This window comes from Rana temporaria, chromosome 7 (genome assembly GCF_905171775.1).
Source record: "Rana temporaria chromosome 7, aRanTem1.1, whole genome shotgun sequence".
NCBI classification, from domain to species: domain Eukaryota; kingdom Metazoa; phylum Chordata; class Amphibia; order Anura; family Ranidae; genus Rana; species Rana temporaria.
Genome location: NC_053495.1, coordinates 204,672,804 through 204,698,234, shown reverse-complemented (window position 1 = coordinate 204,698,234; position 25,431 = coordinate 204,672,804). Strand labels below are relative to the sequence as shown.

At 47.6% G+C, this 25,431-nt stretch overlaps 1 protein-coding gene across 7 annotated transcripts in view; it reads right to left on the bottom strand.

The window, feature by feature from the left end:
- USP24 (ubiquitin specific peptidase 24) overlaps window positions 1-25,431 on the bottom strand; it is a 169,816-nt gene that overhangs the window by 31,679 nt on the left and 112,706 nt on the right. For 5 of the 7 annotated variants that reach the window (XM_040360859.1, XM_040360860.1, XM_040360862.1 and 2 more), the window contains exons 41-56: window positions 23,830-23,992; window positions 23,295-23,414; window positions 20,767-20,892; window positions 19,269-19,367; window positions 18,388-18,470; window positions 15,925-16,066; window positions 15,589-15,708; window positions 12,178-12,395; window positions 10,840-10,964; window positions 7,423-7,564; window positions 5,737-5,884; window positions 5,517-5,612; window positions 2,850-2,953; window positions 1,450-1,563; window positions 552-648; window positions 347-463 (exon numbers count right to left, since the gene is read on the bottom strand). In XM_040360859.1, the coding sequence (XP_040216793.1) occupies window positions 347-463; window positions 552-648; window positions 1,450-1,563; window positions 2,850-2,953; window positions 5,517-5,612; window positions 5,737-5,884; window positions 7,423-7,564; window positions 10,840-10,964; window positions 12,178-12,395; window positions 15,589-15,708; window positions 15,925-16,066; window positions 18,388-18,470; window positions 19,269-19,367; window positions 20,767-20,892; window positions 23,295-23,414; window positions 23,830-23,992 (2,014 nt within the window). The remainder of the gene's footprint in view (window positions 1-346; window positions 464-551; window positions 649-1,449; window positions 1,564-2,849; window positions 2,954-5,516; window positions 5,613-5,736; window positions 5,885-7,422; window positions 7,565-10,839; window positions 10,965-12,177; window positions 12,396-15,588; window positions 15,709-15,924; window positions 16,067-18,387; window positions 18,471-19,268; window positions 19,368-20,766; window positions 20,893-23,294; window positions 23,415-23,829; window positions 23,993-25,431) is intronic. The other 2 variants (XM_040360863.1, XM_040360865.1) reach the window with 1 other exon arrangement.

The window sequence follows — 25,431 nt, the reverse complement described above, 5'->3', positions numbered from 1 at the left end:
GCGACCGAATATCGCGGTAAATACGACGGTATATCGACGCTAAAAATAGCGTGTGCTATGCTGTCACCGCACCTCCACTGCCCCATGTGAAAGGGGCCTTAGAGCGGTCCTGCCAGCGCACCGCTCCAGTGTTCACACTGGAGAAACAGCGGCCGCTGTTTCAGGTCGGTTTGCAGGCGCTATTTTAAGCGCAATAGTGTCTGCAGAACGCCCCAGCGTGAAGGGGGTCTAAAGCTTCTGAATATTTTTTTTTTTTAAACTGCATAAAATATATTGTCAAGCGAAAAAAAAAACGCTTCCTTTCATTGTACATAAAGCAGATGGGGTGATGGCGTGGGGTTTGCACCTTTTGTAGAAAGCTGTTGAAGAGGAAGAAGTATTGTGCGCAGTTCTTGCAGCTCTCCGGCACGTCTTTATCCAGCAAGCCGAGCAACATCTCGATGAGGAGGTGGACGCCATTCACCTGTAGAGGACATTACACATGGATATGAGGAGGGGACAGAGTTCCTCTGTAACCTTGCAGTGCAAGGGGAGGGATGGGCGATCTTTACCTTTTCCTTGTGCAGTAATGCTCCATCCAGGGTCTTCTCCAGTATGGTGGCCACAGCACACCTCACCTCCCGCACACAGCACTCCAGCAGAAAGACTCTGATGAGGGATTAAAGAGTAAAATGTGGGATAAATGAACATCCTTGAGATTGCGAGACGTGCGGCCAAAACGGGACAGCGAGACGCGCAGCCAAAAACGGGACGGCGAGACGTGCAGCCAAAAACGGGACGGCGAGACGTGCAGCCAAAAACGGGACGGCGAGACGTGCAGCCAAAAACGGGACGGCGAGACGTGCAGCCAAAAACGGGACGGCGAGACGCGCAGCCAAAAACGGGACAGCGAGACGCGCGGCAAAAAACGGGACAGCGAGACGCGCGGCAAAAAACGGGACAGCGAGACGTGCGGCAAAAACGGGGACAGCGAGACGTGCAGCAAAAAACAGGACAGCGAGACAAGCGGCAAAAACGGGACAGCGAGACAAGCGGCAAAAACGGGACAGCGAGACAAGCGGCAAAAACGGGACAGCGAGACGCACGGCAAAAACGGGACAGCGAGACGCACGGCAAAAACGGAACAGCGAGACAAGTGGCAAATGTGACAGTTATCAATCCTGGGGATTTAGTTCTGCTTTATGATTTACTGCTGTTCAGGGGCTCTGGGCTTCAGCAAAATGGCAGCCTTCAGCAAGAAGAAACGGGAGCAATGCTGGAGGCGATTTACAGCACACTGTACTATTGGTAGCATAATAATGTGGAATGTTTGTTCTTTGCTAAAGAACATTTGTTTTTACCAAGTGGTTATGGATAAAGTTTCACTTTTTGGTTTTATCTTTATAAAAATCGATGTCAGGCAGGTCCTCTATTCCAGTTTCAGAACCAGAAGGGGACATAATTACTTACTTGACGAGTTCCCTTCCCTCGGGACTGACAAAGTACTCCATCAGCCATTGGCACGCTTCACAGCTCTTGGAAACCAGGGCATCGATGGTGGCTATCCATTCCTCTGTGTCAACCCTAAAGCAGATATACACACACCATAAACTGCATGATACACACACATCGCCCACACACAGAGACCCAATTACCCCCCAAAAATGCTCCTTCTGGAATGTCAATCCGGATCTTCCCTTAAAAGTGATTGTAAAGGCAGAAGGTGAATTCTATGTACCAAGATAAAAAAGCCTTCTGTGTGCAGCTCCCCCCTAATACTTACCTGAGCCCCCCTCTAGCGATGCCCACGAGTGTCGTCACAGTCCGAGATGGTCTCTCCTGCCAGGAGCACCCGGCGGAAGGGAGAGGGGCCAGGGGCACCCGGCGGAAGGGAGAGGGGCCAGGGGCACCCGGCAGAAAGGGAGAGGGGCCAGGGGCACCCGGCGGAAGGGAGAGGGGCCAGGGGCACCCGGCGGAAGGGAGAGGGGCCAGGGGCACCCGGCGGAAGGGAGAGGGGCCAGGGGCACCCGGCAGAAAGGGAGAGGGGCCAGGGGCACCCGGCAGAAAGGGAGAGGGGCCAGGGGCACCCGGCAGAAAGGGAGAGGGGCCAGGGGCACCCGGCAGAAAGGGAGAGGGGCCAGGGGCACCCGGCAGAAAGGGAGAGGGGCCAGGGGCACCCGGCAGAAAGGGAGAGGGGCCAGGGGCACCCGGCAGAAAGGGAGAGGGGCCAGGGGCACCCGGCGGAAGGGAGAGGGGCCAGGGGCACCCGGCAGAAAGGGAGAGGGGCCAGGGGAACCCGGCAGAAAGGGAGAGGGGCCAGGGGCACCCGGCAGAAAGGGAGAGGGGCCAGGGGCACCCGGCAGAAAGGGAGAGGGGCCAGGGGCACCCGGCAGAAGGGCCAGGGGCACCCGGCAGAAGGGAGAGGGGCCAGGGGCACCCGGCAGAAGGGCCAGGGGCACCCGGCAGAAGGGAGAGGGGCCAGGGGCACCCGGCAGAAGGGCCAGGGGCACCCGGCAGAAGGGAGAGAGGCCAGGGGCACCCGGCAGAAGGGAGAAGGGCCAGGGGCACCCGGCAGAAGGGAGAGGGGCCAGGGGCACCCGGGGGAGGGGCCAGTGGCACCCGACAGAAGGGGGAGGGGCCAGGGGCACCCGGCAGAAGGGGGAGGGGCCAGGGGCACAAGGGGGAGGGGCCAGGGGCACGAGGGGGAGGGGCACGAGGGGGGAGGGGCCAGGGAAAAGAGGGGGGAGGGGCCAGGGGAACGAGGGAGGGGCACGGGGCACCCGGCAGGAGATCCCAGAAGAGGAGGATCCGAGCTGCTCTGTGCAAGTGTATCACAAGACTTTAATAGCGCTTTAAGTATATTACCATACCTGAGTTTCTTCTTTGTTCGGAGATAGGTGTGGAAGAGGAACTGGATGGCCAGCTGGACACTGACTCTCGCCATAGAGGAGTAATTCGGATGTTTCAGCTTGGTCTGGAATAAATAAAAAAAATGTTTGTCAAATACAGCATGCCATTTTTTTTTTTTTTTAAAAGGATTTATTGTGCACCTGAAGAATAATCATACAAAAACATCGGACAGGTATTGCATAAAAAAAAAAAAAAAAATTGAGACAGCATGCCATCTACCGATAGGTCAGTGTTACTCCAGCGCCACTCAGTGTTACTCCAGCGCCACTCATTCAACAGTCTCGGCCCAAGTCAGAAATATGAAACAAGAGGGTCAAGGCACCCCTCGAAAATTAAAAAATCAACTACGAGGGGGTGGGGGGAGTTGGGGTTGTGTAATGGGAGCACTGGGCATAATGCCAGACTCGCTTCTTAAATTTTAGAAAGAAACGATTGGACTTTAAAAGGCACCAAAATAATATTTAACCACTTATTAAAAAAGTATACATTTTATTAGTAGATAGTTTTTTAAAAAAAAATACATGTTCAAAAAAGCATATGGTCTGTATAACATGTGCAATCGCTTCTTGCATGTTTCGCTCAAAGAGCTTCCTCAGGAGATTTTCACAGTGTTGCAAGATTATAGTTTCTTTAAAACATCTACCAATAAAAATGTATACTTTAATAATTTGTAAAATATTATTTTGTTGTCTTTAAAGTCTCATTGTTTCCTTCTAAAATGTATCTTCCAATAGGGATGTGGTACCCCCCCCCCCATATGACCTCTAATGGCCCAGCTCTCAAATAGACTCGCTTCTTAGTTTGCTCTTCTCAAGTTCTAACACTCAGTCGCTGCTATATGTCAATATGCATCAAAACGCACTGAAACGCGCATGACAACCGATGTAAACTTTTTCCTCTGCAAGTGAAATCTGCACGTTTTTCCATCAGTTTTTATGCACGCAAGGTGTGAAAGAGGCCCAAGTTGCAATGTGCATTAGCCAGTGCAAACGGAAAAAGTAAATGCTAGAAAATGGCAAAGGTGCTTTTTGGCAAACAGGCAAAGAAAAGGCTTTTCGCCTTAACCACTTGCCTACCGGGCACTTTCGCCCCCTTCCTGCCCAGGCCAATTGTCAGCTGTCACACTATGAATGACAATTGTGCGGTCATCATGCAGCACTGTACCCATGTGAAGGCACTCAGGCTTTCACACTGGGGGAGGCACGAGAGAAGCTTTTCAGGTGCCATTTTTAGCACTAAAACGCCTGAAAAGACCCCTTTCACACTGGAGGCAGGCTCTTTCACTGCCCATGGAAATGGTGCAATGGTCCGGGTATTGGAAAGCCACAGTCTTTTTGGGACCATGGGGGTTATGAGGGCGTGGTGTGTTAAATCGGAGACTGATCGAAACTTGGGCATTTTTTGGTATGCTCACTGCGGGCGGCTATAGCTACCAGCAGTAATCATTGTATCAGGAGGGACACACAGTCAGTGTTGATGGGGGAAGCGAATGATTTTCTTTCCTTCAACCTGTGGCTGAAGGAAAGAAAACCACATAACCTATGGCCAGCCTTAAAGTGACACTAAAGGTTTGTTTTTTTAAATAACAAACATGTCATAATTACCTCCACTGTGCAGTTCGTTTTGCAGAGCGGCCCCAATGCTCCTGTTCTGGGGACCCACAGCGGCTCCTCCTAGCGTTAGATAACCCCCTCTGGGAAGCGCTCTCCCGAGGGGGTTACCTTGCGGGTGCGCTCCCCAGTCATTCATTCGGCTTTCAAAGCCGCCTTATGTATGACTTGGCCCCAGATCATTGGATTTGATTGACAGCAGCGGGAGCCAATGGCTGCGCTGCTATCAATCTATCCAATCAACAGCCGGGAACCCGTGGAAAAAGCGGCGGCGAGGACGCACCCACAGAAATTTTGGGTTTAGGCAAGTAAAACGGGACGGGGGGGGGGTGTTTGGGGGGCCGGACACTGCAATGTGTTTTTTCACCTTAAAGCGGAGGTCTGCTAATTATTTTTTTTTTTAAGTCAGCAGCTACAAATACTGCAGCTGCTGACTTTTAATATATGGACACTTACCTGTCCAGCGCGCCCGCGATGTCGGCCCAGGCCGATCCATCCCTCGGTCCTCGGATGCTGCTGCCAAGGGAATCAGGAAGTGAAGCCTTGCGGCTTGACTTCTTGTTTCCCTACTGCGCGAGTCACGCTGCGCAATCGAAATGGTCCCTGCTGTCTTCTGGGATTCGTGTGTCTTCCAGAAGACAGCAGGGGGGGGACAGGAAGTGGCATAACCCTCGCGGGAGTCTATGCCTGGAAGTGGGTGCAAATATCTGTATTAGACAGGTATCTGCTCCCCCCTGAAAGGTGCCAAATGTGACACCAGAGAAGGGGGGGGGGGGGTGTTGCGAAAAGTGGAGGTTCTTTTTGTGTGGACCTCCGCTTTAATTTATAGGATGCATTAAAGTAAAAAAAACACGAAGGTTTACAACCCCTCTAAACTTTTTTATTTTTTTAAAAGGTGACCTTACACTTTAAATCAAACAAGTTTTATTGTTTGATGAAATCCGTGTTCTACTCCTTGTGTAATTCATGTCAGTTAAAATAAAAGATGCCAAATATTTATACCAAAATGCCACTTACAGCGTTTACAGAGGCCAAGGAGAGCACAAAGCTGAAATAGTCACTGTTGTAAACATCTCTGTTCCTCATAAACTTCAGATTCTCGTCTCTGACCATCTGTAAACAGACAAAAGTCACGTCACTTACCGCCGGAGGCAAAAAACAACAACATGGAGGAGAGGCAATGAAGAAACATGCGTCAGCATTTGGCTGAACGGTGACGTCACCCGCCGCTGTATACCTGATATATCCGGAGAGGCATCTTCTCAACAAACAGGCCTTTCTTCTCTCCCTTACGCACCAGCTTGGTTAGAATAGACAGGCGGTCATTGGGTCGGTGGGGGCGAGGGGAGGACTGGGGCGAGATGTCAGGAGAGGACGGAGCAGATCTGCAAAAGGGACACAATGCACACAATGCTAAATGTTGTACCTTCATTAAATGTAACCATATTGCTACACTTAGAGGCGCCTCTTTTCTCTTTTATACTCAGTTGTGACATGACGATAATTGTATATCAAGTCATTTCTTGTATATCAAGTCAAAATTTACCGTATTTATCGGCGTATAACGCGCACCCCAATTTCAGAGGGAAGTTTCAGGATTTTTTTTTCTTTTTTTACATTTTGTGGTAAATGCAGCCTATGTGCCCCAACTCCAGCCTAAATGCAGCCTAGGTGCCCCATCTCCAGCCTAAATGCAGCCTAGGTGCCCCATCTCCAGCCTAAATGCAGCCTAGGTGCCCCATCTCCAGCCTAAATGCAGCCTAGGTGCCCCATCTCCAGCCTAAATGCAGCCTAGGTGCCCCATCTCCAGCCTAAATGCAGCCTAGGTGCCCCATCTCCAGCCTAAATGCAGCCTAGGTGCCCCATCTCCAGCCTAAATGCAGCCTAGGTGCCCCATCTCCAGCCTAAATGCAGCCTAGGTGCCCCATCTCCAGCCTAAATGCAGCCTATGCGCCCCATCTCCAGCCTAAATGCAGCCTATGCGCCCCATCTCCAGCCTAAATGCAGCCTATGCGCCCCATCTCCAGCCTAAATGCAGCCTATGCGCCCCATCTCCAGCCTAAATGCAGCCTATGCGCCCCATCTCCAGCCTAAATGCAGCCTATGCGCCCCATCTCCAGCCTAAATGCAGCCTATGCGCCCCATCTCCAGCCTAAATGCAGCCTATGCGCCCCATCTCCAGCCTAAATGCAGCCTATGCGCCCCATCTCCAGCCTAAATGCAGCCTATGCGCCCCATCTCCAGCCTAAATGCAGCCTATGCGCCCCATCTCCAGCCTAAATGCAGCCTATGTGCCCCATCTCCAGCCTAAATGCAGCCTATGTGCCCCATCTCCAGCCTAAATGCAGCCTATGCGCCCCATCTCCAGCCTAAATGCAGCCTATGTGCCCCATCTCCAGCCTAAATGCAGCCTATGTGCCCCATCTCCAGCCTAAATGCAGCCTATGCGCCCCATCTCCAGCCTAAATGCAGCCTATGCGCCCCATCTCCAGCCTAAATGCAGCCCAGTCACATACACAGTCCCGCCTCCGCCATCGGCATTGGACCAGCTCCTGTGATTGATAGAACACTGGTCCAATGCCGATGGCGGAAGCGGGACTGTGTGTGTGACGTTAGAGCCGAGTAAACAGGAGAGACGGCTCGTGAATTCCGGTGGCGCTCGGCGGTACTCGCCCCCCTCCTTTCCCTCCGAGCCCAAGGTACACTATCGGCGTATATCGCACACCCGTGATTTTCCCCCTATTTTAAGGGGAAAAAAGTGCGCGTATACGCCGATAAATACGGTATTTAAAAATTTAGCTCGTCTTGCCAAACGCTCTCAAACCAAGGTTTTCACCAAAAACATTCTAAAAAGGTTTACCCACAAAAATGATCACAAACAATAACTACACTGCAAGCCGCACGGTAGGAGCGCAATACGTACAGAGACAGGTCCTCGGCCTCTTGGCGCACTACGCTCACTCTACTTTTCTTTGGTAAAACGGGAGAGTTCTGGTCGGACACGCGTTGATAGAACAGCATGTAGGCGTTCCAGTATCGCCGGCGCACATCGGGGTACGGGTTGGCTGCGTAGAAGAAAGACTGAATTCAACATACAAAGGTGTCTAACAATCCTCAAACAGTTATCAAGTAGACCTCATCCGCCCAGAATAGTGAGCCATGCATGCAGAAAACGGGCTTCTGTTCAACTACAACGGCCACAGAATGAATTGGATGAATGTCGATCCATGTATTCGGAAGGTGTTGTGGCGATTAGCATTTCTGTTTTGCAGCACTGGAGGTCATTGGTTCAAATCCCTAGCAGGTCACCATCTGCGTGTTCTTCCCTGTGCTCTCCCTGGGGCTGCGGTTTCCTTTCCACACTCCAAAATATGTTGGTAGGTTATCATTATACATGATTTATATGGCGCTGACAGTTTGCGCAGCGCTTTACATAATGAGGGCCGACAATACAATTCAATACAGGAAGAAAAAGAGGGCCCCGCTCATTAGAGCTTACAATCTAAGAGGGGGGGTCAAGTGATACGAAAGGGTAATAAATGTCGGGGATGAGCTGATGAAGGGGAAAGGGAATAGCCGCTCCAGGTGGGAACCCAGATGAATATCCTCCGTTGCAGACAACTCAGGTGCAGGCAATGCACTTAGAAAAGCAGGAACAAATGGGTAGATTCAGGTAGGGGCGCGCTAATTTGCGGCGGCGTAGCCTAGCGTGTTTACACTACGCCGCCTTAAGTAAGAGAGGCAAGTACTTGATTCTCAAAGCACTTACCTCCTTACTTAGGGCGGCGTAGTGTAAACGCGGCGGGCGTAAGGGTGCCTAATTCAAATGGGTTGGAGGGGGGCGTGTTTAATGGCAATGAGGCTTGACCTCACGTTTTTGACGTTTTTTTGTCACTGCGCATGCGCCGGGCGACTACATTTCCCAGTGTGCATTGCGGCCAAGTACGCCGTGCGGGCCTACTGATTTTGACGTGGACGTAAACAACGTAAATCCCGATTCACAGACGACTTACGCAAACAACGTAAAAATTTCGCGGCGGGAACGGCGGCCATACTTGACATTACTATTCCACTAGAGCCTAGCTCTAACTTTACGCGGCCTCTTACTTAAACGGCGTAAAAGTACTGCGTCGGCCTGGCGTACATTCGTGAATCGGCGTATCCCATCATTTACATATTCTACGCCGACCGCAATGGAAGCGCCACCTAGCGGCCATCCAAAATATTGCAATCTAAGATAGGACGGCGCAAGCCGTCGTATCTTAGATGTGTTTAAGCGTATCTCTGTTTGAGAATACACTAAAACATAGGTCGGCGTAGATTCTGAGTTAGGTCGACTTATCTACTGATAAGCCGGCCTAACTCTTTGTGAATCTACCTAAAAGATTGTCTCTGGACAGCCGCAAATTGTAGCCTTTTATTAAAAGAAGGACAGCACTACAAGTCACAGCAAAATAAAATAAAACCTGATCCCTAACGCGTTTTGCACTGAAACTAGAGCTTAGTCATAGCTGACTAAGCACTAGTTTGTGCGAAACGCGTCAAGTCAGGTTTTATTTTATTTTGCTGTGACTTGTAGTGCTGTCCTTTTAATAAAAGGCTACAATTTGTTCAGAGTGCGGCTGTCCAGAGACAACCTTTGTTCCTGCTTTGATGAGCTGATAAAGAAAATAAAAGTCAGGTTGTCAGGTGGAGGACGGATAGGTTTCTCCGAAGAGAATAGTTTTCAGAAATTGACTAAAAAGTACAGATTAAGGTTGGGTATTCAAGAGTAAGGATGAGCTCCGGGGTGTTCGCACAGGCCATGCGCAGAGCCCGCCAGGAAGTCGGCACCGCGCTGAGCAAATCACAGGCAGGGAGACATTTCCCGATCTCTGCAGCCGAGCAACAGGAAATGTCTCCCTGCCTGTGATTAGCGCGGTGCCGACTTCCTGGCAGGCTCGGCACATGGACTGTGCGAACATGCCGGAGCTCATCCTTATTCCAGAGGATGGGAGAGGCTCTGGAGAAGTCCTGGGGGAGAATATGGGAGGAGGTATTGAGGGAGCTAGATAGAGCAGGTGGTCTTCGGAGGAACGAAGAGGACTATTAGTTTGGTATTTTGAGACTAGGCCAGTGATTGAGCTTAAAGGTGTAGGTTAAATGTGGTTAAAGTGTTACTGAGCCCACAACAGTAAAATCAGTCTTTATATGCAGTAAAGCATGCTAGTTATACTCACTGTGGAACCTAAGGGCTTAATACTCCACATTGTATAAAAAGGCTGTTTGATCATGTCTTCTCGAAACCTCCCCTTCTCTTCTTCCACTGTCCCCAATCCATCTCCTGATAGTACAAAGCCATGGGGGCATTCTGCACTTGCTCAGTTTGGTGTGTATTGCTATCAAGTTTTATTTTTTTACTTGGGAGGGTACATGTGATCAGCACAGGGCCAATCAGCACTATCCAGATAGAGCAGGGGTCACCAAACTGCGGCCCTGGGCCGAATGCGGCCCTTTGTATGCCTTAATGCGGCCCTTGGGAAACTATTCCACCCAACTCCAATGGGGCATAATTCTTGTTGCTGATAACAACGGGGCATTACTCCTCCAACTGACACCATCAATTCTTTCCATTGACACCAACGATGGGGCACTAGTCCTCCCACTGACACCAAAAATATGTTATTATTTACTCCCACTGGACATTTTCTACTCCCAATAACCCTAGTCTGGCCCCCCTAAATTCTGAAGGACCGTAAACTGGCCCTTTTGTTTAGAAAGTTTGGAGACCCCCGAGATAGAGGGTCAGGGGTCATGCAGCCTCATAGGACAGTCAGAGGAGGAAGAAAACTCCTCCAAGCTTTAGGCAGACACTGATAGAAGTCACATGACTGCTATATACTGCTGATGAGAAAAGATATGAAGTCGTTTATATTTACTAAAATAATTGCATTTCCATGTTCTGTGTACTGTGGGAGAGCAGATATAGTGACTGCAGGGTCCTGGGATTTGAAACACTTAAATTGGCTCCTGTCTAAATTGGCCATATTGTAAGTGTATGTATGTGGGGATAAGGATCTTGGAATGTAAGCTCCTTGAGGGTAGGGCGGGTGTGAATGGACAGTAAAACGCTTGCCAATTGACAGCGCTATATACATGCCTGTAATAATAATAATAATAAATATTTGGCTGGAGCAGAAGTTGGTCATTGTAGGTCTATGGTTGGGTTGGAGTCACAAACTGGACCCCTCTATGAATCACGCAGAGTATGGAGACCTTTCCAGGCTCGACGGCGTCACCGCTTGTCCAAAAAGAGAGAGAAACATTTTTTGTATTTGTGGGACTGGAATCCGGAACTTACACTGATCGTACACCTTCGGCCTGTACTCTCCACCAAAGCATTCATACTCAATAGTCTCGTCATTGAGATCAAACTCCTCCACCACTGTGTCATTGAACTTGAACCATTTGCTTTTCCCACAGCTCCTGCCACGAAGAAAAACAAAATGATGATTATATAGAACACACAAAACTTTGAGGGCATTTCCACTTTTGCTGTCAAACTTGATAAAAAAACTCCACTACTGTATATGTTTGTGTTCCCATTCACAGCATTCTCTTTTCTTTATACACATTTCTTAGCCGACTACGTTTTTTTTTTAGACCACTTTAACCACTTCAATACCGGCACATAGTCATATGACGTCCACAGAGGGGGTCTCCCACCCTGGGTGGACGTCATATGACGTCCTGGGCTTTGCGGGGGGATATCTGAATGATGGGTGCACCTAGAGGCATCATTCAGATTTCCATGTCTTCAGCCGGCGATCCTGCGCACCATAAGAACGATCATAGCGGCGCTTGATCGTTCTTATAGGTGGCGGGAGGGGACATCCACCCCCCCTCCCGCTGCCATCCGGTGCTTCTCCGGGTTCTCCCGTGCCATCGGGGGCCCGGAGAAGGAATCGTCCGGCGCAGGCAGGAAGCATAGAGCCGACTGGTGACCACATGGTCACCAGTCATCTCTATGACCGTCGGAGGACCGGGCGCGATGTGATGACGTCACGCCCGGGTACCCGTAAGTAAAAAAAGCCGCGGTTGCGGCTAGTGAGCAACACTGATCATGAGATCGGTGAGTTTTTTTTCACCGATCTCATGCTTTCCAGCCTGGAGGAGAGATGTGGGGTCTTATTGACCCCGAATCTCTCCATAAAGAGGACCTGTCATACACATTTCGTATTACAAGGGATGTTTACATTCCTTGTAATAGGAATAAAAGTGATAAAAAAAAAAAAAAAAAAAGTGTAAAAAAATAAAAACAAAACATTTAAATTAAAACACCCCTGTCCCCGGTAGCTTCGCAGAAGCGAACGCACACTTAGGTCCCGCCGACATATGTAAACGATGTTTAAACCACATAAAATACACAGACAGCTCGAGACCCTATAGCAGTGAATGCGAAACCTTGGCACCCCAGATGTTTTGGAACTACATCTCCCATGATGCTCATGCACTCTGGTGGAGTACCATAGGAAATGTAGTTCCAAAACATCTGGGGTGCCAAGGTTCCCCATCACTGCCCTATAGTAACATCTCCATACATTGGCTTGGTACATTAATCATTGTGCATTGCAAACAACTGTGTGTGTGCCTCTGAATGAATACGCGGGGGGTACAGATGGCAGGTCTGCGGGATTACCGTCGGTCTTTGATGAAGGAATAATAATGTCCAGCATGAGCCTGACCACTGTGCACAATGACGCCAACCAGCTCGTAGTTTTCCGTCGGCGCCACTTTCTTGCGCGGGGAACTTCCGCCGGGATCGGTGGGTCTTCCGCTGTCACCGGCCTCGGTGGAGGAGTCTTGCCGTGCCATGCCCGAGACTGTATACGGCTCCATGTTTAACGTCCAAGGGAACTAGAGAGAAGAATGGAGCGCAAAGGTAAGACAAAAAATAAATAAAAATCATCATTCTGCATGATTCTGAAACAAAATGACGTCATTTTCCAGGAAACTGGAGCTCCTCTTCAACTGGATATTCAAGAAGTCATCAGTGGGAGGTCCGTTTCCTTTGACCGCATGCTCCTGGGTTTCGGCATTTGCCTAGTTTGCAGGTTTAGCTACTTGAGTACAAGCCGCCACAGTTATACTACGGCAGGTTGGCTCCACTGGGCGAGCCATCGTAGCGGTACGACGGTCGCTTTAATAGGCACTAGGGCGCGCGTGCCCGGCGGTCCCGATGTCTGCCGGGCACCCACAATCGCAGACAGATCTCCATTCTGTCAGGGGAGAGGAGACTGATCTGTTGATCCGTTTGTATACAAAACAAGTTCACGGCCAACGCAATTCGGACAAAAGTCCTACGCTTTGTCCAATGAAAATCCGATTGTGTGTATGAGGCTTTAGACTCCCCCCCCCCCCCCAGGACACACATTTAACCCCTTGATCGCCCTCCCTTCCCTGCCAATGACATTTATAATCCGGGTCCATTTTTAGCTCTGACCGCTTTATAAATGTCAATGGTCCCAAAAAAAAAGTGTCAAAGTGTCCGATCTGTGCGCCGCAATGTCACAGTCCTGAGATATATATATATATCTCTCTCTATATCTATATATATATATCTCTCTCTCTCTCTCTATCTATATCTCTCTCTCTATCTCTATCTATCTCTCTCTCTCTCTCTATCTATCTCTATCTATCTATATCTCTCTATCTATCTATATCTCTCTATCTATCTATATCTCTCTATCTATCTATATCTCTCTATCTATCTATATCTCTCTATCTATCTATATCTCTCTATCTATCTATCTATATCTCTCTATCTATCTCTCGCTCTCTCTCTCTCTCTCTATATAAATAGAGATTATATATATATGTTAAATAAAAGCTGACTGCCGCCATTACTAGTAAAAAAAAAAAAAAATAGAATAATAAAAATGCCATAAATCTATTCCCTATTTTGTAGACGCTATGGCCCAGATTCTCAAAGGACTTACGACGGCGTAGCGCCATGTACGTCGTAAGTCCGAATGAGAGCCGTCGTATCTATGCGGCTGATTCTTAGAATCAGTTACGCATAAATTTGGCTAAGATACGAGCGGTGTAAGTCTCTTACGCCGTCGTATCTTAGTTGCATATTTACGTTGGCCGCTAGGTGGCGCTTCCGTAGATTTTCGCGTCAAATATGCTAATGAGCCAATGAGCTAATGAGCTAGATACGCCGATTCACGAACGTACGTGCGCCCGGCGTAGCAAGATACGTCGTTTACGTAAGACATACGCCGGCGTAAAGTTACCCCTCATAAAGCAGGGGTAAGTCATGTTGGGTATGGACGTCAAAAACGTACGAACAGCGTCGTGTTTTACGTCGTTTGCGCAAGTCGTCCGTGAATGGGGCTGGACGTAATTTACGTTCACGTCGAAAGCATTGACTATTTGCGGCGTAATTTTGAGCATGAGCCGTTCGTTTAAAAACGTCAATCACGTCGGGTCACGATACATTAACACTAAACACGCCCACACTAGCCTACTTTGAATTACGCGGGCTTACGCCGGCACAGTTACACTACGCCGCCGTAACTTTGGCCGCAAGTTCTTTGAGAATACGGGACCTGCCTCACTAAGTTACGGCGGCGTAGTGTATCTGAGATACGCAACGCCCGCCTATAGATAGGCGCTTTTTTGAGAATCTGGCCCTATAACTTTTACACAAACCAATCAATAAACGCTTATAGCAATTTTTTAAAACAAAAATATGTAGAAGAATACGTATCGGCCTAAACTGAGGAAGAAAAATTTTTTATTTTGTTTTTGGATATTGATTATATCAAAAAATATTTTAAATTTTTTCCTAAATTGACACTTTTTGTTTATAGCGCAAAAAATAAAAACCACAGAGGTGATCAAACACCACCAAAAGAAATCTCTATTTGTGGGGGAAAAAAAAGACGTAAATTTTGTTTGGGTACAACGTCGCACAGTTAAAGTGACGCAGTGCCGTATCGCAAAAAATGGCCTGGTCATTAACCACTTAAGCCCCGGACCAATATGCTGCTAAATGCCCAAAGGCGTTTTTACAATTCGGCACTGCGTCGCTTTAACAGACAATTGCGCGGTCGTGAGACGTGGCTCACAAACAAAATTGGCGTAATTTTTTTCCCACAAATAGAGCTTTCTTTTGGTGGTATTGATTCACCTCTGCATTTTTTTTTTTTGCGCTATAAACAAAAATAGAGCGACAATTTTGAAAAAAATGCAATATTTTTTACTTTTTGCTGTAATAAATATCCCCCAAAAATATATAAAAAAAATATTTTTCCTCAGTTTAGGCCGATACGTATTCTTCTACCTATTTTTGGTAAAAAAAAAAAAAAAAAAAAAAAATCGCAATAAACGTTTATCGATTGGTTTGCGCAAAATTTATAGCGTTTACAAAATAGGGGATAGTTTTTTTTTTTTTACTAGTAATGGCGGCGATTAGCGATTTTTTTCGTGACTGCGGCATTATGGCGGACAATTTTGACACATTTTTGGGACCATTGTCATTTTCACAGCAAAAAATGCATTTAAATTGCATTCTTTATTGTGAAAATGACAGTTGCAGTTTGGGAGTTAACCACAGGGGGCGCTGTAGGATTTAGTGTACACTTAGTGTGTGTTTACTACTGTAGGGGGTGTGGCTGTAGGTCTGACGTCATCGATCGAGTCTCCCTATAAAAGGGATCACTCGATCGATGCAGCCGCCACAGTGAAGCACGGGGAAGCCGTGTTTACATACAGCTCTCCCCGTTCTTCAGCTCTGGGGAGCGATCGCGAGGGGGCGGCTAGAAACGAATAGCCGCGCCCTCGTTCCGGATCGCTCCCCGCGGGTATCCGACCGCCGCATGTAGTGGGGGGGGTCCCGATCGGACCCCCGACCCGCGGAAAGGCAGGGACGTACATGTACGCCCATATGCCTGTACGTGCCATTCTGTGGACGTACATGTACATGCGGCGGTCGGCAAGCGGTTAAAGGGGCAAATATCCTGGTCTTAAGTGGCAAGGAAGATATGGGGCATCTTTGGGGTGGTGGGACGTGCAGAGATGGTGGAATACAAACATGTCTTACCTTGATCTGCTCGTCATATTTAATGGATCGTCCACTTTCCCAGTCAAATCCAAATCTCATTAAATGAATAACGAGGACGCTGGGTAGGGATTTGATACAGGTTCTCTTCACGGTCGTTCTCTGAAGGAGAGAGAGAAGCAACTTAATTATCCTGCAGCCTCTTCTCAGTGAGGATCCCCTTGCCCCCCCACACAAGGCCATAATAATGGCTGCACTCCGACTCATAGAAGGCAGCACACGACTCAGCTCCCCGGGAGCCACACAGAAGAATCCGTTTTGGGAGGAGCTGGCCCAGCATTGTCTACAACATAAAAAACAGACGTGGAATCTGCTCACCTTTTCTTTGCACTTCTCGCAGTAGTATGCATTGCTGCCCTCCAGCACCTCGCCACGCACAAACTGATCCAGGGAGATCTCCAGGCTCTGGCAGGACGTCACCCCTAAATTCAAAGCCATGAAAGCCTCTTCTCTCTCATACCTGAAACATAACGAGAACGTCATACAGCACATACACATATAAAACCGAATCTCAAATGGGGCACCAACTGCATGGAGTATGTATGTTCTCGCTACATGTGTAAAGGCTTCCACTGGGTGCTCTAATTTTCTTCCACAATCCAAAAACATGCCAGTCAATTTGAACACTTGCCGACCGCGCACTGAACAAATACTGCGACAGTGCAGGCCGGCTGTGCAGAAACATATATATACACACACACACACACACACACACACACATATATATATATAACGGTCAGGGGTTAACGCCGTTACGATATTCCATTCCACCAACCCAAGACAGCTTCCGACACTCCAGGCAGGACCCATTGGATTTCCCCCCAGAATAACGAGACACAGCTCTGTTCTCTGGTTCCAAACAGAATGACACTTTAATGGTAAACTCAGGTTTCTTATATACAGTTAGAAAGCATGCTTGCAGTAATCAAATGACACACTCCACCCACAATATCACACAATGGGTGCCAACGAGTCCCCCTCATTCCACATCTTAGACTTTCTGACTCCTCGATAAGCTATTCTCACCTGCTACACAATACACATTCCTTTAGTGAACATAAGTCAGACGTTTGACCTTTAGAGTGTTAACTCACAGCACATATTAGCATCAATAGAACTTTCACACAATACAGGGTTAGTTAGCATAGCACCATGAAATATCTTAGGAGCCAGGCTTAATTAACACAATAGACAATAGAATGCAATCACAGCAAGCTTTCATCACTACAGCCAGGTAGCTGGAGGTGATTAACATCAATTAGGATCTCAACAGTCTATGTTCCACATTGAAGGAGACACTCTATTGACCTGTTGTGTTCAGAATGAACAACTTGTAATATTTCAAGATATCCTGCAGTACATGAATTATTACTGTCCCATCTCATGTAATCCAAGATATCAGTTCTCAGTCATCCTATGCCCCTAGTGGACATAGGATGACCCTAGACGCAAGAGTCATTGGAGAAGCTGACACAGGAGTACCCCACATCCTTCAAGAGCCTCTGGGTCCCACAGGCCATACCATATGCTGAAACGCGTCGACTGTTCTGATTACCGTTTGTTCACTGTGGCTTGTTAATAAATACAATGATTTTTCAAAGAGCAACGTCCGGAGCGCAAATCATCGTTTCCTCATTACGCTACTCAGCCAGCTACTGTGGATCGAGCACCCGGGAGCTCTGCTTTCTATGTGATGTATGGGTAGCAGTACTGACTTTTATGTTTATACAGTGCTGATCACAGGCACTCTCACAAGATAAATGGAGAATAAAATAAAAATAACTATATAGAAATACACAGAAAACTGAGCATGTGCAGAGTGCATCCAAGGCTCTGTTCTATCAGGAAATAATTAGGGGACATGGAAGAAGGGGAGGATCAGACACACTTTTTACACAATGCAGAGGATTCCTTAGGTTCCACAGTGAGTGTAACAAGCACACTTTACTGCATATACAGACTGATTTTAATGTTGTGGGTTTAGTAACACTAGGGCCCAGATTCTAAAGGACTTACGACGGCGCAGCGCCATGTACGCCATCGTAAGTCCTAATCTGACCCGTCGTATCTATGCGACTGATTCTTAGAATCAGTTACGCATAGATATCCATGAGATCCGACAGGCGTAAGTCTCTTACGCCGTCGGATCGCAACTGCAATTTTTTTTGCCCGCTAGGTGGCGCTTCCGTCGAATTCCGAGTATGCAAATTAGCTAGATACGCGAATTCCCGAACGTACGCGCGGCCGACGCAGTAAAGTTACGACGTTTACGTTAGGCTTTTCCCAGTGTCAAGTTGCCCCTGCTATATGAGGCGCAGCCAATGTTGTATGGCCGTCGTTCCCGCGTCGAAATTTTAAAAAGTTACGTCGTTTGCGTAAGTCGTCCGTGAATGGGGCTGGACGTCGATTACGTTCACGTCAAAACCAATGACGTCCTTGCGACGTCATTTGGAGCAATGCACACTGGGATATTTTACGGACGGCGCATGCGCAGTCGTTCGGCGCGGGGACGCGCTTCATTTAAATGATACACGCCCCCTACCCACCTAATTTGAATTCCGCCGGGTGATTTACGCTACGCCGCTGCAACTTTACAGGCAAGTGCTTTGTGAATAAAGCACTTGCCTGAAAAACTTGCGGCGGCGTAACGTAAATCGGATACGTTACGCCGCCACAGAGATACGCCCAGTGTACAAGAATCTGGGCCTAAGTGTTCGAATAAAGTTCCGCTTTAAGTCACAGATCACAATCTACTTTCTAACTAGCACAGTCAGCACTTACCTGTGTGGGCAATCTTTGCAGATCTTCTGATCGGAGTAGATGCCTTGAAAAGTATTCTTAAAGAGCTGATCCCGTCCCATTTTCTGCAGAGCAAGTGAGAAAAAGTTAGTAAAAAGGAAAAATATTCCATCACTGATCTAAACCAGACATTGATCGGGGCCAAATGCAAAATTTTTGTTTGCCTGTCAGTTATAGGGCGTGGGCAGTGGAGGAATAGGGACACCTGCCAACATCCTCCTGCAGGACCATAGCAGTGAAGGGAAAAGGAGGAAGCTTCAATGCAGTCTTAACCCCCATTCACATCTAGGCGTTTTAACGCCTGTAGTGCTACGCCGCTGCCGCCAGAGAGATGAAAACACATGTCCCTCTATGGCGGTGGTTCACATCTCCACGCTGAACGCCGGACGCCTGAAAAAAGGTCCCGGACCTTTTTTTCAGGTGGCTTTCGGCGTTCGGCTAGGAGATTGGAACCATCTCCATAGAGGGGGTCAATCTGGGGCACATCTAGGCCGACAATACCGGCGTTTTGTCGCCGCAAATCGCGGTACAAAACGCCGCTATTTGTACCGCGATTTGCGGCGACAAAACGCTGCGAATTTGTCTGCCTAGATGTGAATGGAGCCTAAGAGCTAGGTGACCGTCCTGCCAGGAGATCGGGAAATAAACGTTCGAAGACTCAGGAAGGGGGAAATTAGAAAATCAGAACACCAAAAATCAGAGAGGAGCAAGTCAAAGATAAATAGATGACAGAATTTGAATGTCCTTCCTTCTAGAAATTGGGCCTGCAATCCAATGTTTTCGGGGCCCCCCCCCCCCCCCCATGGAAGCTTTGAAATGCATGTCAGATAATATAGAATATGGATTGCCGTTGGGTGAATCACCTTGAGATATTCGTCCATCTGGTCAATGAGGCTGGTGAAGAACTCGTAGGCGTCTTGTTGCTCCCGGACAAACAACTCTTTGTTCCACATCTTGAAGATCTAAGTATGATGGATGAAAATCTGGGTTACGCTCATACCCTATACTATGACATCATTACAGCAGAGCGCGTCGCACGCCTTTAGTTTTGATGCTTTGGATTCTCGCTGACTGATGGGTCTAATTAATTATATTGTGCCAGAAAAAAGACTTCCCATTTGAAATGTAATCAGTATGATGACAAGGAGAAACACATAAAATGTTTTGCCAAATCGTAGCACAAAACACAGCTATTATCAGAACCAGCCCTTCCCAGTTGTTCCTATTATGAGGTTCTGGCCTATGATGCCCACTTTAGCAAACCCCTATGGACGCCTCGCCCTCTGCGCGCAAACCCCTATGGACGCCTCGCGCCCTGCGCGCAAACCCCTATGGATGCCCCTTCCTCTATGTAAACCCCTATGGACACCCCTTCCTCCATGTAAACCCCTATGGACACCCCTTCCTCCATGTAAACCCCTATGGACACCCCTTCCTCCATGTAAACCCCTATGGACACCCCTTCCTCCATGTAAACCCCTATGGACACCCCTTCCTCCATGTAAACCCCTATGGACACCCCTTCCTCCATGTAAACCCCTATGGACACCCCTTCCTCCATGTAAACCCCTATGGACACCCCTTCCTCCATGTAAACCCCTATGGACACCCCTTCCTCCATGTAAACCCCTATGGACACCCCTTCCTCTATGTAAACCCCTATGGACACCCCTTCCTCCATGTAAACCCCTATGGACACCCCTTCCTCCATGTAAACCCCTATGGACACCCCTTCCTCCATGTAAACCCCTATGGACACCCCTTCCTCCATGTAAACCCCTATGGACACCCCTTCCTCCATGTAAACCCCTATGGACACCCCTTCCTCCATGTAAACCCCTATGGACACCCCTTCCTCTATGTAAAACCCCTATAGACACCCCGCCCTCAGTGGAATAGATGTGATAAATGATTGACACCCCGTCCCATGTGTAAACCCCTGTGGACACCCGTCCTCTGTGTAAACCCCTATGGACACCTCATGCTCTGTGTAAACCCCTATGGACACCTCATGCTCTGTGTAAACCCCTATGGACACCCGTGCTCTGTGTAAACCCCTATGGACACCTCATGCTCTGTGTAAACCCCTATGGACACCTCATGCTCTGTGTAAACCCCTATGGACACCTCATGCTCTGTGTAAACCCCTATGGACACCTCATGCTCTGTGTAAACCCCTATGGACACCTCATGCTCTGTGTAAACCCCTATGGACACCTCATGCTCTGTGTAAACCCCTATGGACACCTCATGCTCTGTGTAAACCCCTATGGACACCTCATGCTCTGTGTAAACCCCTATGGACACCTCATGCTCTGTGTAAACCCCTATGGACACCTCATGCTCTGTGTAAACACCTACCTTCCAGAAGTTCTCAGGCACATAGTACTGCAGCTTGCTCTCCATCAGGTGGCCAAACAGGGACTGGATTTGATAGAAGACGCTCTCATCTGGATTATCGGTTTCATCTTCCATAGACAGCAAGGTCTGAACGACACAATAAATCCGATGAGCTCAAAGCAGAGACTAAACAATAAAAAATAATCATCTTTACATCTATTAAATCTTCTGCCCTTGTTGTTGTTGTTTTACCTTTGGATAGTAAACAAATTTCTTCTACCGTGTTATATATTAATTCTGGCTACAAAAAACACACTAGGGCTTATTTTCAGGGGATGTCTTATTTATTTATGGTATGTACAAAAAAGTTTCTCCCCCTGTCAGCTCTGGAGTCAGCATTGTGAAATTCTGTAATGCCAAAAATAAACCTTTGTTTAAAGACCTTATAAAATGATGTAATCCGATATCATGAGCAGCGTGTCTCCTTGTGTAACATTATTGTAGAACATACCTTATTTACAGTGCCGCTTGCCACTCACGTGACCCGCTGGAGCTCTTCTTCCCTACTCCAAATACTGCAGAGGGAGGGGCCAAGATACCCAATGACGTCAGCCCCACTTTGAGTACTGAGGTGTGTAGGGGGTTAATAAAGTTTTATTGAAAAAAAAAAAACAGCTGACATCAGCCGAGAGGAGAAGAGCTGCGGCGGGTCACGTGAGCGCCCAGCAGTGCTGTAAATAAGGTATTTTTCACAATAAAATTACAAAAGGGGGGGGCAAACTGCACATTATATCATCTTTTTACAGAATGGATTACATGTTTTTACAAGGACGTTAACTAGGGCTTATTTTTGGGGTAGGGCTTATATTGCAGCCAAACCGAGAAACTCACACTAGGTCTTATTTTCAGAGAAACAGGGTACCAGTAAATACCTTCTACAGCCCACTACCTGTTTATTGTCTGGTAAAAAGCCTAGGGTTAGGACATCATGCACAGCGCTCTCTCACTTTTTGCCAGAAAGGGAGGGGGGGGGATGAGCCATAAGAGGGCCAATGGGAACTGCAGGTGTGTCTGTAAATCCAGGAAGTGAAAAAGGCAGCAGTTTTAGCTGCCCACAGTTAAAATAGCTGCAGCCAGACTCAGCAGAGGGAGATTTCTGCAGCACATTTGGCAAATACAGAATCGCAGTTTATATAAAATAATATGCAAAGTGGTCGGAGGGAAGCTTCAGCATGGCAAAGATGTTTTTATTACAAATGATGTGAGCAGACTGCAGCTCCTCTTTAAAATCCCAGGGGCAGTTTTTCTTTTACACTTTAAATATTTTTGGGATGGAGGCACCTTAGCCTCTGGGTAAATGCTATTCTGTTATTAGCATCCTTTAACCACTTAAGGACCCCTTCACGCCGATATACGTCGGCAGAATGGCACGGCTGGGCACATCCACGTACCTGTACGTGGCTCTTTAAGCCCAGCCGTGGGGTGGTCACGTCACACCTACAGCCACGCCCCCCTACAGTTAGAAACACAAATGAGGTCACACTTAACCCCTTCAGCGCCCAACTGTGGTTAACTCCCAAACTGCAATTGTCATTTTCACAGTAAACAATGCATTTTAATTGTCCGAAGTGTCCGCCATAATGTCGCAGTCACGGAAAAAAAAAAAATCGCTGATCGCCGCCATTAGTAGTAAAAAATGTTTTTCTATAAAAATGCAATAAAACCATCCCCTTTTTTGTAAACGATATAAATTTTGTGCAAACCAACCGATAAATGCTTATTGAGGTTTTTTTTACCAAAAATAGGTAGAAGAATACGTATCGGCCTAAACTGAGGGGAAAAAATAATGTTTTATATATTTTTGGGGGATATTCATTATAGAAAAAAGTAAAAAATATTGCATTTTTATCAAAATTGACGCTCTATTTTTGTTTATAGCGCAAAAAATAAAAACCGCAGGAGGTGATCAAATCCCACTAAAAGAAAGCTCTATTTGTGGGAAAAAAGGGACGCCAATTTTGTTTGGGAGTCACGTCGCACGACCGCACAATTGTCAGTTAAAGCAACGCAGTGCCGAATCGCAAAAACTGGCCGGGTCCTTTAGCTGCCTAAAGGTCCGGGTCTTAAGTGGTCAATTCAGTCTGTTTAACATGAGCAAAACCACAGCTCCCAACTGTCCCTGATTTCGAGGGACTGTCCCTGTTTCTTCCTCATTTTGGTCTGATCTATAGAGTTGAATATGAAATGCACTTTTTAAATATCAAAAATTGTTTCCCACCGCTAAACCTTTCATCCAACTTCTAAATTGCTGCATTTGCAAGTTCTAGAAGCCAATATAAAGGAATCGTAGTGGTGGAAAAAAAAGCACTTGTGGGTTTAACCAATCTTGTTTTTTTGGTACAATTCTCCTTTAAGGGGGCGTGGCAAGGGGGTGTGCCCTATGCCTGCATACTTTTGCTGATAGGTGTCCCTCATTCCCATCTCAAAAAGTTGGGAGGTGTGGCAAAACACAGACCCCCCCCAACATGAATTTTAAATGATTACCGGACCTCAGGGAGGCCAGGCTGCATGTACAGCTGCTGAAAGACGGCATTCATGTAGCAGGTCGCTCCTCCATTCTTTAGTCCGACAAAACCTGAATTGGACCTGCTGTCTACAGGCGGTAGATACTGCGAAATATAATGATACAAGGTTACAAACACATAATCAAATGACCTTAAAAAAATTTAATATATAGACACCCAGTTTGACCAATCAGGCCAAAGTGACAGAGTCTGCAGATAACCCGCAACTCCTCCAAGCTGTTATATACACTGAGCCATATGCCCAGGTCCATCTTCCCACCCTGCCGGGAAAAGTGAGCAGATGACCTACCCCCCTATGTGACAATGCTGAGGCTTGAGCAATCACAATGCCCCAACACTGTCATGTGAAGAACTCATATCATCATCCCCTAAGCTCCACATGGGAAGGTGCTGAATGAACATTGCGAGGGAAAATACAAATGCCATGAGTTCTGGCCTACCTCCAGACACCGTCACTTAGACCTAATGGGGGAAAAATAATCCAACATTTATCACTCACATCAAACTCCTTGGTGAGCGCGGAATCCAGCTGATGGTGCATCGATAGGAGCTCCTTGGTGATCAGCTGAAGATTGGCCACTGAGCTCTCCGCCAGCATCACCAGAACCTCGTAGGCCGCCAGACGACTGCTTACGGAACTGCACCTTGAACACAGGAGGAGACTGAAAGGGATAACTAGACAGCAGGAGCTTACACAAGGTGGAAGTTTACATAAAGAGCATCTTAGAAGGATAAAAAAATTGAGTTACATTCTTCTCATATCTGGTTGGTCCATTGAATGGATTTTGCAGGCTTCCAGTTGACATTTTGATAGTTTACATTAGTTCCCTATCAATTCCGTATGAACTGTAGTGGTAGGCATCATAACCTCCTAAAGTCACGTGACAAAACACGTTGGGCGGAGCAAGGACGTACAACATTGCGCATGAGCAACCTCAGCGAGGACATTTTGGAAACTGGCAGATTCTACATATACGGAGCTGTTCTGGCTCGATGTTTATACTTTTAAACAAGTACTTTTACGCAGGCTTTACTATGGTCGGTTTCTCTTTTTTGTTCCATACTTTGAAGTGATGAGGACAAGTGGATTGGAGGTGGCGTCCTTTTGGCTGAGACAATCCCCTTGGCTTGATGAACCATCTGGATTGAAGCCGATTACCAGCTTTGCTTTACTAAGGCTCATTCTGACTACTTGATTGTGGTCATATGCTTTTGGTAAACCTCAATTTTTATCATACTAGGGCAGTGATGGCAAACCTCGGCACCCCAGATGTTTTGGAACTACATTTCCCATGATGCTCAAATACACTGCAGAATGCATGAGGATCATGGAACATGTAGTTCCAAAACATCTGGGGTGCCAAGGTTCCCCATCACTGTACTAGGGTGACATGACCCCTCTTTCTCCCACTCGGGGCATTTGGATACTTTCTCACCTACTACTATGGAGACACTTCTCTATCCATTGGATGAACTGTTATCTTGGGAGCTTCTAATTTCATGTTTTTCACTCTATGGACTTTTATCATTTATGCACATTATCAATTTAAATTGAGCCATTTATATTTACCTGTATAGATTATATATTTTCTATCGATAGATTATACTGCCCTTGCAACAGCTTCCTATCTTCTGGTGTATAAAGGACTGACAGAAGGTGCAAAGTGTTGTGATGGAGAGCTGAACCAATTACATACACCAGTGGGCGGAAGGGTTCCCAGTCATTGGGCGCAAGGGTTCCCAGTCATTGGGCGCAAGGGTTCCCAGTCATTGGGCGCAAGGGTTCCCAGTCATTGGGCGCAAGGGTTCCCAGTCATTGGGCGCAAGGGTTCCCAGTCATTGGGCGCAAGGGTTCCCAGTCATTGGGCGCAAGGGTTCCCAGTCATTGGGCGCAAGGGTGTCCCCGTCATAGGCATCATTGGGCGCAAGGGGGGCCCCGTCATAGGCATCATTGGGCGCAAGGGGGCCCCCCCGTCATAGGCATCATTGGGCGCAAGGGGGCCCCCCGTCATAGGCATCATTGGGCGCAAGGGGGCCCCCGTCATAGGCATCATTGGGCGCAAGGGGGCCCCCGTCATAGGCATCATTGGGCGCAAGGGGG